Consider the following 13,064-nt stretch of genomic DNA (forward strand, 5'->3'; position numbering starts at 1 on the left):
TATGTTTGTATAATTTTTATCTTTTTACTTGATAAAATAGGAAATTATGATGAGTGTTTGTGTTATTCAATTACATATTATTTAAGCTGCAATCACCCAGAAAAATGTAAATAAATATCAAAGAGACAAATAAAATGATTCAACGGATAAAAATGAATGTGAATGAAATGAGGTTATAATATAAAGACATAATATTTATAGTGTGATTTATATATTGTTATCATTTAATCTTCAGAATTTCTTTATTATTTGAAATTTCTTGAATCGAGAAGATTGGGTTATGGGGGAATACTTCAATAAAAGATCGTGGGAGATGGTGATGAATAGCGTAAGGTACGTTGAAAAAAATATATAAATACGAGATATTTGGATGAAGACTGAATTGAGATATTATGGACTAAAAATGAGGTTAAGAGAGACTGATACAATTTATGAATAAAAAATAACTGGCATCTCAACCTAGTTTAAGAAAGGATAGTAAAAATTAAAACCCCGTTTAGGGTAAAGATAAGTCATCATAAAAAACAAATGAGGTCCAACGTTATATCACAATACAAGTATCCAGAAAACTCTAGACCAGCACCGTCAGTCAAGATACAAGCTGTAAAAGTGGCCCCCAAGAGAAAAGAACAAGGGGCCAGGACGGAGCCACGTTGGGCGACCAGGGCAACCCATCTGGTGAATAAAAGGCGGAAGAGCCGCGACGTGGAGAAGGAAGAGAAGATGGGGCAGGTGCTGGGGAAGATCGACGTGGAGACGGCCCGGTTCGAGGTGGCTCAGAGCTGCGAGGACTACGAGATCCGGCGGTACGCGCCGGCGGTCGTGGCGGAGGTGACCTACGACCCGTCGGCGATGCGGGGCGGCCGAGACGGCGGGTTCAGCGTTTTGGCCGACTACATCGGCGCGCTGGGCAAGCCCAAGAACGCCGGCACGGAGAAGATAGCCATGACAGCGCCGGTGATCACGGCGGAGGCAGCGGCGGGAGCGACGGTGATCACGACCGGGGCCGGCGGGGCGGTGACCATGCGGTTCGTGCTGCCGAGCAAGTATGGGAAGGCAGAGGACGCGCCGGCGCCGGGGGACGAGAGGGTTGTGGTGAGGGATGAGGCGGGCGGGGCGTTTGCGGTGGTGAAGTTTGGAGGAGTGGCGACGGAGGAGGTGACTGCGGAGAAGGTGGAGAAGCTGCGGCGCGCGCTTGAGAGGGATGGCTGCCGAGTCACCGGCCCCCACTTGCTTGCTCGCTACAACCCGCCTTGGACTCTGCCCCCCTTCCGCACCAACGAGATCCTCATCCCCGTTGACTTTTGATTCTCTCTCTCTCTTGCTCTCTTTCTCTTTCTTTCTCTTTCCTATCTGTCTCTTCTCTCCCTCTGTCTCTCCGATCTCTGTCTATGTCTCTCTCTTGCTCTATCTCTCTCTCCTATCTCTCTCTGTCCTCTCTCTCTCTTGCTCTATCTCTCTGTGCTATCTCTCTCTCTTGCTCTATCTCTCTGTCCTATCTCTCTCTCTCTTGCTCTATCTCTCTGTGCTATCTCTCTCTGTTGCTCTATCTCTCTGTCCTATCTCTCTCTCTCTTGCTCTATCTCTCTGTCCTATCTCTCTCTCACTTGCTCTATCTCTCTGTCTTCTCTCTCTCTCTTGCTCTATCTCTCTGTCCTATCTCTCTCTGTCTTCTCTCTCTCTTGCTCTATTTCTCTGTCCTATCTCTCTCTGTCCTCTCTCTCTCTTGCTCTATTTCTCTGTCCTATCTCTCTCTGTCCTCTCTCTCTCTTGCTCTATCTCTCTTTCCTATCTCCCACTGTCCTCTCTCTCTCTTGCTCTATCTCTCTTTCCTATCTCTCACTTTCCTCTCTCCTTTCTCGCTCTCTCCTGCTCTTGGTAGGGATGTTGAATCACAAACTTACTAGTGTATGTTTATATTTTATTAGAGAGGTTGTGTTTTATATGTTCGAGCTAGATCCTCTCGATCTCATGGGGAACTCCACAAGACCTTCACAACCCTCGCGTATTTTGGCTAAAAATGAGATCAGAATGCAAGAAGATGAGGCGGTAGAACGGAACAAGATGAGACCATGGACTGATGATGGAAACAATGAAGAAAATTAAAGAAGTGAGCAGCTCCAAAGAACATGAAGAGATTAAAGGCGAGAATTCTGCATCAACGGGGAGATTGTTGGAGATGCTGAATCACAAACTCAATAGTGCTGGTTGTTGGCTGAGATTCGATGTGAATCGCACAGATAGATCTCAGTGCTTCCTCAGAAATCAATGAACGAACAAACACTCCGCTGAACAAGAACGAACAGAAAAAATGAATCTTGGATTGCCAATTGAATGTAATAACAATTGGGGCTTTTATACCCTCCAAAGTTTCTATTACGGGAAAGGAAAAAAAACTTCAGAGTAACCGTTACCATTCCACATGGACCAAATAGCGACCAAATAACTCCTCCGTCTAAAAACTTGTCACAGCTCCTCAGTGAACCGCGAAGGAATCTGAGACCATGCGGGATCATACGCCTTCAATCTCCTCCTCAGTCCTGGATGCCAGTGTCAATCTTCTGCAGCCCCATTCTGTCTCTAAATTCTTTGAACTTGATCTTTCCAAGTGATTTGGTGAGGACATCTGCAATCTGTTCACCATTCCTCACAAATTTCACCTCGATCTGTCCTACTTCCACACAGTCTCTAATAAAATGTAATCTTGTATCGATATGCTTTCTCCGACTATGATGCACAAGATTCCTGCTTAAGTATATTGCTGAGTTGTTGTCTACAATGATCTTGATAGCATTCTGTGATTCCCCTCTCAGCTCTCCTAGCAGTCTGCTCAACCAGATTTCTTGGCAGGTTGCAGTTGAGAGAGCTATGGATTTAGCTTCACATGAATATAGAGCTACCACTTTCTACTTCGAGCTACTCCAACTCACTGCCATCGAATACAAGAAGAATATTTGACCAGAGGTGCTCTTCTGGTCAAATTTATCTCCAGCAAAATCATTGTCGCTGTAGACTGTCAACGCAACAGCTCCTTGGCTTCATTTATATAGAAGCCCATAGTTTTGAGGCCCTTTAACATACCTAAGAGTTCTTTTTGCTGCCAACATATGAACTGTAGTGGGTTTATGCATGAATATGAACAGAACGCCCATGCTGTACACAAGATATGGTCGAGTGTGAGTGAGATACCTCATACTTCCCATCAATTTTTTGAAGTGAGTTGCATCTGATGGAAATATATGTGGCCAACAAGCCAATCACACATTCCACATCTCGTTTTATGTTCATTAATACAACATATTCATTATAGTGCACGTGTGATGCTTAGAATGAAGTCTACATACATGATCGGACTTAGTGAATAATGATGAGATCATAACAAGGAGATCACTGGTCTTTAAGCATGTGTTCTAAACATTTCTATTCGAAGGATACACAAGAAGGACGTCAAAGTATCCGGATAGAATATCACTATCTAGCCTCACTCATATGATGAGTATGGTCGGTCCTGTAGCCATTAGTGTGGAGATACTAAGTATAGATAGTGGGTGCTCTTTAGTGGAAAGCGTTCACTGAATTGATCCATACGAATCCTTGAATGGTATTATACCAAAATGTAAATCAGGTTGATTCACATTACGGTTGTGTAAGTTGTCCTTAGACTTGAGACACCAAAGACGTCTTGTGGATGGACGGTTGTACTTTGACTTTTGCCAACGAGTCTCTAATCATGGGATTGTAAATGGTCGTAGTTCTGATTCATCAAGAAGTTCATGAAGACGATTGAGTGGTCAAAATGGGATCGTCCACCCTCAGTAGAAGAGGTGACAGCTCAAGGAAGACAATGCAATGAAGTCCTTTTCCAAGGTAGTGAAATATCAGAGAAGAGTTCTCTGATGATTTACGAATACATCAGTACTAACTCGGATGATCGATTAGGGGTTGACAGTTGACCATACCCTAAGTCGTCCAAGGAGTGTCAAGCGGATGAGGGATTATACATACATAGTAATAGATGATGAATAGGTTCCATTAGTGAGTCGATACATACTCCTTTGTATCTTCTAGAATACGAGGTGTAGCTTGGTACCCCACAGGTTAGAGACTTTACCTATCAATTGGGTTAAATCGATCCGACATTAATTAGTCTATATGTTGATATAGTTAATTTATTTGGAAAGCCAATAAATGTTATTGGACCGCTGGAGTTGTTAACTAGAATGATACATGGGTCTAGAGGGTCACACGCAAATGGTCTTCTAGACGTCAGAAGATATACTTAAGTTTTGGGGTTTTTTATGAAAATAACCCACTTAGTATAAATAGGGGAAGACATTGAACAAAATTCACCCATGCCAGAATTTTTCAGGGGCCTTTCCCCTTCTTCTCCATTCTCCCCACAACCCATCTCCATCCCCGATGCAATTGGATGATGTAACGACGACGGTGGAGGCTGAACGGGGCTCGTCAATAAGAAGGAGAAGATCTGACGTGACGAGGATCACGTAAATACATCTAGAGGCTGCACATTTGAGTAGCTGGACTCGGCTCGCTCGAGAATCCAAGAATCACGAATGTGATCCGTGTAAAGGTACTTAGTTTAATAATTTTAATGATGTCGTTCGAGTCTGTTACGTGTCTTCCGCTGCGTAGAATCCTTGTCTTCGTCCATGTCAAGGCCTCAAGAACCCGACAGCATCATCCTTGAAGTTTGGTCGAACTTCCGTAGGAGTCAAGGAGGGATTGCATTCCTCCATCTTGAAAAAATTCAGCAGTTTAGCAACATACCTGCTTTACATCAGGGTAAATGTGGTTGATGATTGCTTTACCTCAATTCTAAGGTAAGATGAGAGCATACCAAGATCAGACATTTCAAATACTTTTTTCAACTACTGCTTGAAAATCTGCACTTGTTCTTCCTTAGACTTTGTGGCAATCAGATCATGAACATATACACCCACAATCAAGTTATTTCTAGCCTTCTGCTTCACGTACAAAGCATGTTCAAGCTTGCTACTGCTGAAACCAAAAGAGGTCAAAACAACATCCAACCAAATGCCAGGCTCTTGGAGCTTGCTTTAGCCCATCTGAAGAAGTTGGTTGACTCCTGTCTTCTAGTTTCTTCAGATGTCCAATGACTTTTTTAACATAAATCAGTGATCCAAAAATTCTCTGATGATCTATTCTTGGCTTTTGACCAGACCATACCTCGTATAGTATCTTCCTAGCAAGACTCTTTGTAGATGACCTGTTATGCACATAGATGACAATATTCACTGCGTCTGCCCATAGCTGCATTGACATATTTTTCTTTGAGCATCACCCTCACCAAGGACATCACTGTCCTATTATGCCTCTCTACCACTCCATTTTGTTGATGAGTGTAGGGCGCCGTTAATTGCTGTTTGATTCCATGTGAATTACAAAAGGCACTGAACTCCTCTGACCGAAATTCACCACCTCTATCGGTTCGGAAACACTTAATCGTTTCACCATTCTCTGTTTCTGCGAGTACTTTAAATCTCTTCAAGGCTGCTAAAGTATCAGACTTTTGCTTCAGCATGGCCACCCACATTAATCTCGAATGATCATCCACGATCAAGAGAAAATAGTGGCTGCCAACAAGCAATGTCGGTGAGATGGGTCCACAGATATAAGCATAAACCAAATCTAGAAGCGACAACGACAATTTATCCTTCCCCTATCGGGCATGCTTGCCAATGATGCAAGATGCACATCGATCTTCCAGAACTTCAATTTCTGACAGACCTTTGACTGCTGCATCTCTTGCCATCTGATGCAAAGTGTGCAAACTCTGATGACAGAATCTGTGAGCCTTGATTTTTCTGCTGCTTTCCTCAAAGAGATAACATGACTCCACAATAACCAACTATAGCTTGTAGAGACCACTTGATTTCATCGCCTTTGCCAGCAATCTCTCATCAGTGTCGTAGATGAATAAAGTACCCTTCCAGAGATTCGTTGGGTACTCTAAATCATCAAAAACACCCAAACTGAGAATGTGGAACTTCAGCGTTGGTGTATACAACACCTTCTCGAGTTTCAGCACACTTCCATCTTTATTTCTTGAATTGACTCTCCCCTTTCCGACATAGCTGATTTGCGATCCATCGCCAAATCTGAATGTGCTTGTCAATGACAAATCCAGGTAACTGAAATAATTTTGAATACATGTCATGTGCGATGTGGCAACGGTGTCAAGAAACCAGACATTTGAGGCTGGAGAATCTCCACTGGAGCTGTGAAGTAGCATATATGGGGCTTACTTCAACTACCATTAACAACGCTCAGACCTCGTCTCCACCACCTTCAATCAGGTTTGATTTTTCTATTTTCTTCTTGCCTGATCTGCATTCAGACTTGTGATGACCAAGTCTCTGGCACTTTAAGCACCGTATCTTTGACTTCTCGAAGACACACTTCCCATTCTCATTTGAAGATCCTTCAAAAAACTTTCCAGGACCTTTGCCTCTTGTGCCCTTCGATTTTCCTTTGCCTACGGAATTCTGTACAGATTTTTCTTTATTGAAATCAGACTGAGCTTGCATCAACAGAGCTTGTTCTTCCTCTCTCTGCTCGCATTCATTCAGCCGCAACTCATGAATCTTCAGAGAACCAATAACCTCCTCCCTCGTCATCGAGCTCATGTCACTAAACTGCTCGAGTGATAGTGTCAGCAAATCATACTTTGACGGCATTGACTTGAGAAGTTTGCCAACAACTTCTCGCTCCGAGAGTCTCTCACCAAGGCTCCTCAATTCACCAATGATATGTGTAAAATTGCTGCGTGAATTCACTTATAGCTTTGTCCTTCTTCATCATCAAGAGGCTTGCGTGAATTCACTTACTACGTGAATTCACTTACAGCTTTCCAAGTCCCAACAGCTCTCTCCTCTCTCTCTCTTGCTCTCTGCTCTCTCCCCTTTGTGTCCTCTCTCTCTCTCTCTTGTTCTCTGATCCCTCTTTCCCCTCTCTCTCTCTTGTTCTCTGATCCCTCTTTCCTCTCTCTCTCTCATTCTCTACTCTATCTCTTGCTCTCTGATCTCTCTTTCCTCTCTCTTTCTCTGCTCTCTTTCCCCTCTCTCTCTTGTTCTCTGATCCCTCTTTCCTCTCTCTCTCTCATTCTCTACTCTCTCTCTCTTGCTCTCTGATCTCTCTTTCCTCTCTCTCTTTCTCTGCTCTCTCTTTCCTCTCTCTCTCTCTTGCTCTCTGCTTTATCTTTCCTCTCTCTCTCTCTCCCTTGCTCTTTGTTCTCTCTCTCTCTCTCTCTTTCTCGCTCTGCTCTCTCTTTCCTCTCTCTCTCTCTCTCTCTTTCTCGCTCTGCTCTCTCTTTCCTCTCTCTCTCTCTCCCTTGCTCTCTGCTCTCTCTCTCTCTCTCTCTCTCTCTCTCCCGCTTTGGCGCACTACTCTCTGCTCGCTCTCATTCCTTTCTCTCCTCTTCCTCTCTGCTCTCCATCCTGTCTTGCTCTCTCCTCTTGATAACATGCAAATAAGCATGATAATTCATGTTTATCTCATGCATTTTATAACATAATTAAGCTAATTTTATGCATGTTATCATAAATTTTATTTAATTTTCACCAAAAATACAAATGTCCACTAAATAATTATTATTGCATTAAAGACAGTACATTTTGATGTTTATAACGATTTAAATGGATAGTATATTTAAAAAGAATTAATTTGGTGAAAGTTCATCCAAAAAGGAGTTTTAGATAAAGAGATATTTAATTTTGAATTTTAGAGAATTTTCTGGATTATATTTGATATTTTTCAAATTTTTTATGGCTAAATAATTGCAAAATCAAGGCCCACTAAGGAGTCATGTTGTGGAAAAACCGGTGGCTCTCGTTTCTTGTGGAACAAGTCAGTTTAGTGCCCAACAAAGAGGGAGGATGTGGAACAACTGGTGGCTCTGTTTTCTTGAGGAACAAGTCAAATTCGTGTCCTACAAGGATGAATGATATGGCATGCTCTGGTGGCTCCCTATTTTGGTGGAACTACTCAAAAAAATGAAGTGCTAGAAATGCTCAAAATTCAAATGGCCATAACTACACTACTGATCCCATGGGTAGTTTTGGCTGACATTTTGTGGGGAGATCCACCCCTTATTTCTCTTTATACAACCTATGGCTGATCCTATAAATAGATCCCAAAACTAGGTTCATCTGGTAGTTCATTTTGCCTTTCTCCATGTGGCAGACATTGTGAAAAAAAGGTGTATTAGTGCCAATTTAGGAATTTTCCTCTTTGCAAAAGTGAGTTTCTTCCCTCTCTTGATCTATCTTTGCGTCTATTGTAACACACCAAGGTACCAGGGTGCAATATACAGGTCCATGAAGGGAGCTTAATGCTTTGGAGGATCACCAAAGGAAGAGGTAAGTCCTGAACACTTAGTTAGGTTTTTTATTCAATTTCCCTCATCTTTCTATCCATTCCACATTCTCATATCACTTGACGCTCTGTTATAAGTTATTAAACCCTATGAATAGGGATTAATAGCTTATATCACCCATTCCAAATTAGGGTTTTCATGGAAACCCCTAATTATGATTTCTTCATCACATCCATTCATTCCTCTCATCCTATCCTCATTCCACGATTTTAATACCATCCTAATCTTTGTTATAAGTTGATAATTCTTATGAGTAAGAATTAAGAATTTATATATACATACATTTTTTAATTTAAATGATAAAATAAGATTAATTATCTCTTCCTACACACTCTTTACACCTAATCCACTTTCTCAACTATTAATTTGCTTTCAATTCAATCTTAATCAGTCAGCCTTCTTTGTGGTTCGACCCCTTACTCCCCAATTTACATCAGTAATAAGTGAATTATAAATTTTAGGGTTAATTATAAATTTTATTGCATGTCTTCAAATTACACATCGACTAGGTTAACCACCTAATTTTTGACTTATCACCTCTCCTTTCTATCGTCTGTCTCTCTCTGTGTCTCCTCTCTGTCCTTTCATGCTCTCTCCTCTCTAGCTTTCTGCTCTTTGTTTTCTCTCTTTTGCTCTCTCTCTCTCTGTGTCACATTCTCTCCTCTCCATCCTCTCTCTCTCTCTTGCTCTCTGCTCTCTCTCTCTCTCTCGGCTCTCTCTCTCTTTCTCTCTCTTGCTCTCTACTCTCTGTCCTATCTCTCTTGCTCTCTACTCTCTGTCCTCTATCTTACTCTCGAATCTCTCTTTTCTCTCTCTTGCTCTCTCCTCTCGGTCCTCTCTCTCCTTCTCTCTCTCTCTCTTGATCTCTCCTCTGTGATTTTTCTCTCTCTTTCTCTTGGCTCTCTCTCTCTCTCTCTTGATCTCTCCTCTGTGATTTTTCTCTCTCTTTCTCTTGGCTCTCTCTCTCTCTCTTGCTCTCTCCTCTCTGTTCTCTCGCTCTTGCTCTTAGCTATCTATCCTTTCTCTCTCTCATGCTCTCTCCTCTCTGTCCTCTCGCTCTTGCTCTTAGCTATCTCTCCTTTCTCTCCCTCTCTTGCTCTCTCCTCTCTGTCCTCTCTCTCTCCTCTCTCACTCTATATCACCGTGCGCGGAAAAGTTACTTTACTTACATAAGAGACTTGTCTCAAAAATATCAGGAAAGCACCATCAAACAGTTGTATATAAGAATGATCCAATCCATCTTAAAAACTTGGGACCAATAGATTTTTGTCTATGCTATGGTAGGGGCATTCTTTATTTCATTCTTTAAGGTTATCCATGCTTGATGAATGTTTCTGTCTGGTCTCCAATGAAATTGCAGATAGTTTTTCTAATAGTTCTGTTGTAACCCCTAGGATAAACTCGAGTTATGACATCTTAAAGGCATAACATTCATAGAGTACCAATTGTTATATTTATTTTCAACGATAATTAAAACTTGTAAAATCATCAGTTTCTTTGAAACTTTATTACATTTTATAATTTTCCCTAATATGAGTATACATATCTTTGTGTTGTTTTCCATAGAATGCTAAAAGCATTCAATGAACACTAAATCTTTTAAGCAAAACTAGGATTACAAAACAAGGATTCACATGATAAATAGTTACCGCTAACTTATACAAGAGTATTCTAATATTTTGACCAATCTTTATGGCAGATAATTGGGCTGAACACGAGGTCGAAACATTCATTCCAGTTTAGTAATAAAATGATCTTCTTAACAAATTAAACAAACAGATCTGTGAGAAACAAAAATTTGAAGTTATCTTGAAGTAGATCTATTTCTTATTCACAATCACTTATGACATAGAAATAAATTTATTTCACATATCATTCAAAACTTTTGACATAATTTAATTCAATTGAAATCAGCCAAACCTACTTTTAATTATTATATTAATGGGGATTCATATGGGTCTATGACAGGGGGCTCAGATAACTTGGCGCCGAAGAAGGGAATGACTCCCGGGGGGATGTATCTTCATCCTTGCCACTTTCATCTCAAATTGTGCTCTAGATGCATGCGTTCAATATGTTTAGATACAGAATTCCAATATTATAATGATTTTATCATAAAATCATTTGGGGGTTAAAAAACGGTTTTTCAAACATACTTAGAGGTGTCTTTTAGCTGTTTATTCATGTTAATGGAGTAAACAGACTAGGAAAAAAAGAGATTATAAGTGTAAAATATCAAATGAAGCCATTTGTAGAATTGAGACCTGATTCAAGGCACCTGTCCCATGAATAAACAGAATGTGCCTAACCTCCACGTCCCCCCACAAATAAGTGGTGAATCACAACATTCACATTAGTCCTTGATCGAAACTTGGTTTTGATGGAATGAACTTTAAGCCCATGTGACAGTACACAAGTATAGGATTTGCCCGTCCCGATGCCGGTATCGGATGCCGGTATCGGATGCCGGTATCGGGATGGATGCTGAACCGGATACCGGAAATGAATTTTCTGGTATCCTTTTTTTTCGATATCCGGATACCGGATATCGGTATCGGATATCGGTTGCTACAGTGCTGATATCCGATACCGGTATCCGTTTGATACCGGCATCCGTCTCCGTCTTAGGGGGACAGATGACAGTACCGGATATCAGATGCGGATATCAGTTTTCGATATCCGCATCGAATTATTTATCACTCTCTCTCTCTCACTCGTTTGCACTGGTTTGCTCTCTCTTCCTTTCGTTCTCGCTCTATCTCTCTCGCTCTCGTTCACACTCATTCTCTCTCATTCTCGCTCTCTCTCTCTCTCTCGTTGGCTCTAGTTCTCGCTCTTTCTCTCTCTCTCTCTCTCTCTCTCTCTTTTGCACTCGTTCTCTCTATCTCATTTGCTCTATCTCTCTCTCTTCTCTCTCCCTCCCCCTCCCTCTCTCCCTGACTCCCTCTCGCTCTAGCTGGTCATGCCTCTCTCTCTAAAGATATGAGAAGCTCTTAAAACCACGTTTCTCTCTTTTAAATTTTTGGTCAGCTGGCATTTCACATTTCACGGAGGTAACGTGGGCAATGGGGTACCACAAGTTATTTTTACTTGGTCATACAACTTAGTTATTATATACATGAGACTATTTTTTATTTCTTCCATATGGGATAGAGAGATTCTGGTTTTCTGTTAAACTCGGAATCCCTTCATCCCATATGGAAAGATAAAGAAATTTTTGTTTCTATTTATTTGAAGGCATACTGATGAATTAATAAATTAACATACATATATAACGCTCTTAAAAATAGTGATAATAAACATAGCTATTATTTTGATATTTAGTAATATATCAACCTCATTTAATATATACTAATAAAAGTTTCTATAATCTCCTATGTGGGATAACTGGATTCAGAGTTTATGTTAACTTTGAATCCTGTTATCCCATATGGAAGAAAAAAAATTTGCACACTATATAATAACAGGCGTTGAATACATATCAAAATCGAATAATGCGATTTAAACTAACATGTGTAATGTGAAAAGGTTGAATATTTTATCGGTTGATTCCGGATATCGGAACCGATATCCGGATATCGTAAAACCGATATCTGGTATCCGATACCGATATCCATCCTCACCCCCCGATATCCGATACCGATATCCGTCTAACCCCTTCTAGATGGATATCGACCGATATCCGATATCTGATATCCGACACCTTCTCATTTTTTCTCGGATATCGGATATCGGTTGTCCGATACCGGATGACGGACGGATATTGGTTGGGCAAACCCTACTTATCTATATCAGCATATAGATTAATTAATCAAACAGTGTGGTAGTTTATTTGGCTAATGTATGATCTTAGAGGAAGGGGTGAATTAGGTTGTGTAAAATTTATTTGCTTTAATTTCGTTATGTATGTGAAATACAACATCAGGATAAGGATGTGGTAGGCTCAGTTATTTTTTGATGCAACTTAGGTTAGTCCTTAATGTTGTTTGTCGTTATCCTGCCTGAGGTGATGATGAGCCCTAATTAAGATTGTTAGAATTCCCTCAAGAAGAACACTAAAATTTAAGGCACAAGAAGAATAACAAGAAAGACATCAAAAAATCATTCATGGAGAGATTATGCTTGATCTCCTTTGACCTGACTTCCAAAGCCTTCCCTTCTTCAGCCCTTAAAGCCGTTGCCTAGTTAGCCCCCAAAGTCTACTAAAATCCACCCAAAGTTAGGGATGAGAAATTCCCTGTTTGGCGTCGACGAACGGCTTAGGAATGGGAAATTCCCTGTTTGATGTCGAATGAACGTTGTTCGTTGATGAGTGAACAGGGAAAAATTCTTGTTGGTGTTCGTGTTCGGTTCTATCGGGATAATTCACAAACGAAGACGAACACTATATTTTAAAAAAATGATCAAAAAATGTACTATCAGGCAGATAGAGAGAGATAGGGAAATTAGAGTGGGAGCAAGGGGGAAGGGAGCACGAGAGAGGGGGTGGGGAGAGAGAGAGATAGCCTAGGGGCAGGGAAGAAGGGGCGGAGAGAGAGAGAGAGGGGGGGGAGGGGAGAGAGAGAGGGAGAGGGAGAGAGGGGAGAGAGAGAGAGAGAGAGAGAGAGATAGACAGATAGACAGACAGAGAGAGAGACAAAGAGACAGA

At 41.2% G+C, this 13,064-nt stretch overlaps 1 protein-coding gene across 1 annotated transcript; it reads left to right on the plus strand.

Moving 5' to 3' along the window:
* Positions 1-699: 699 nt before the first annotated feature.
* Positions 700-1,945, plus strand: SOUL-1 (SOUL heme-binding family protein). Its single transcript, XM_078579350.1, has one exon. It carries the CDS (start codon positions 724-726, stop codon positions 1,306-1,308), a length of 585 nt encoding a protein of 194 aa, XP_078435476.1. The 5' UTR covers positions 700-723; the 3' UTR covers positions 1,309-1,945.
* Positions 1,946-13,064: the final 11,119 nt, after the last annotated feature.

This window comes from Wolffia australiana, chromosome 1 (genome assembly GCF_029677425.1).
Source record: "Wolffia australiana isolate 7733 chromosome 1, ASM2967742v1".
NCBI classification, from domain to species: Eukaryota; Viridiplantae; Streptophyta; class Magnoliopsida; order Alismatales; family Araceae; genus Wolffia; species Wolffia australiana.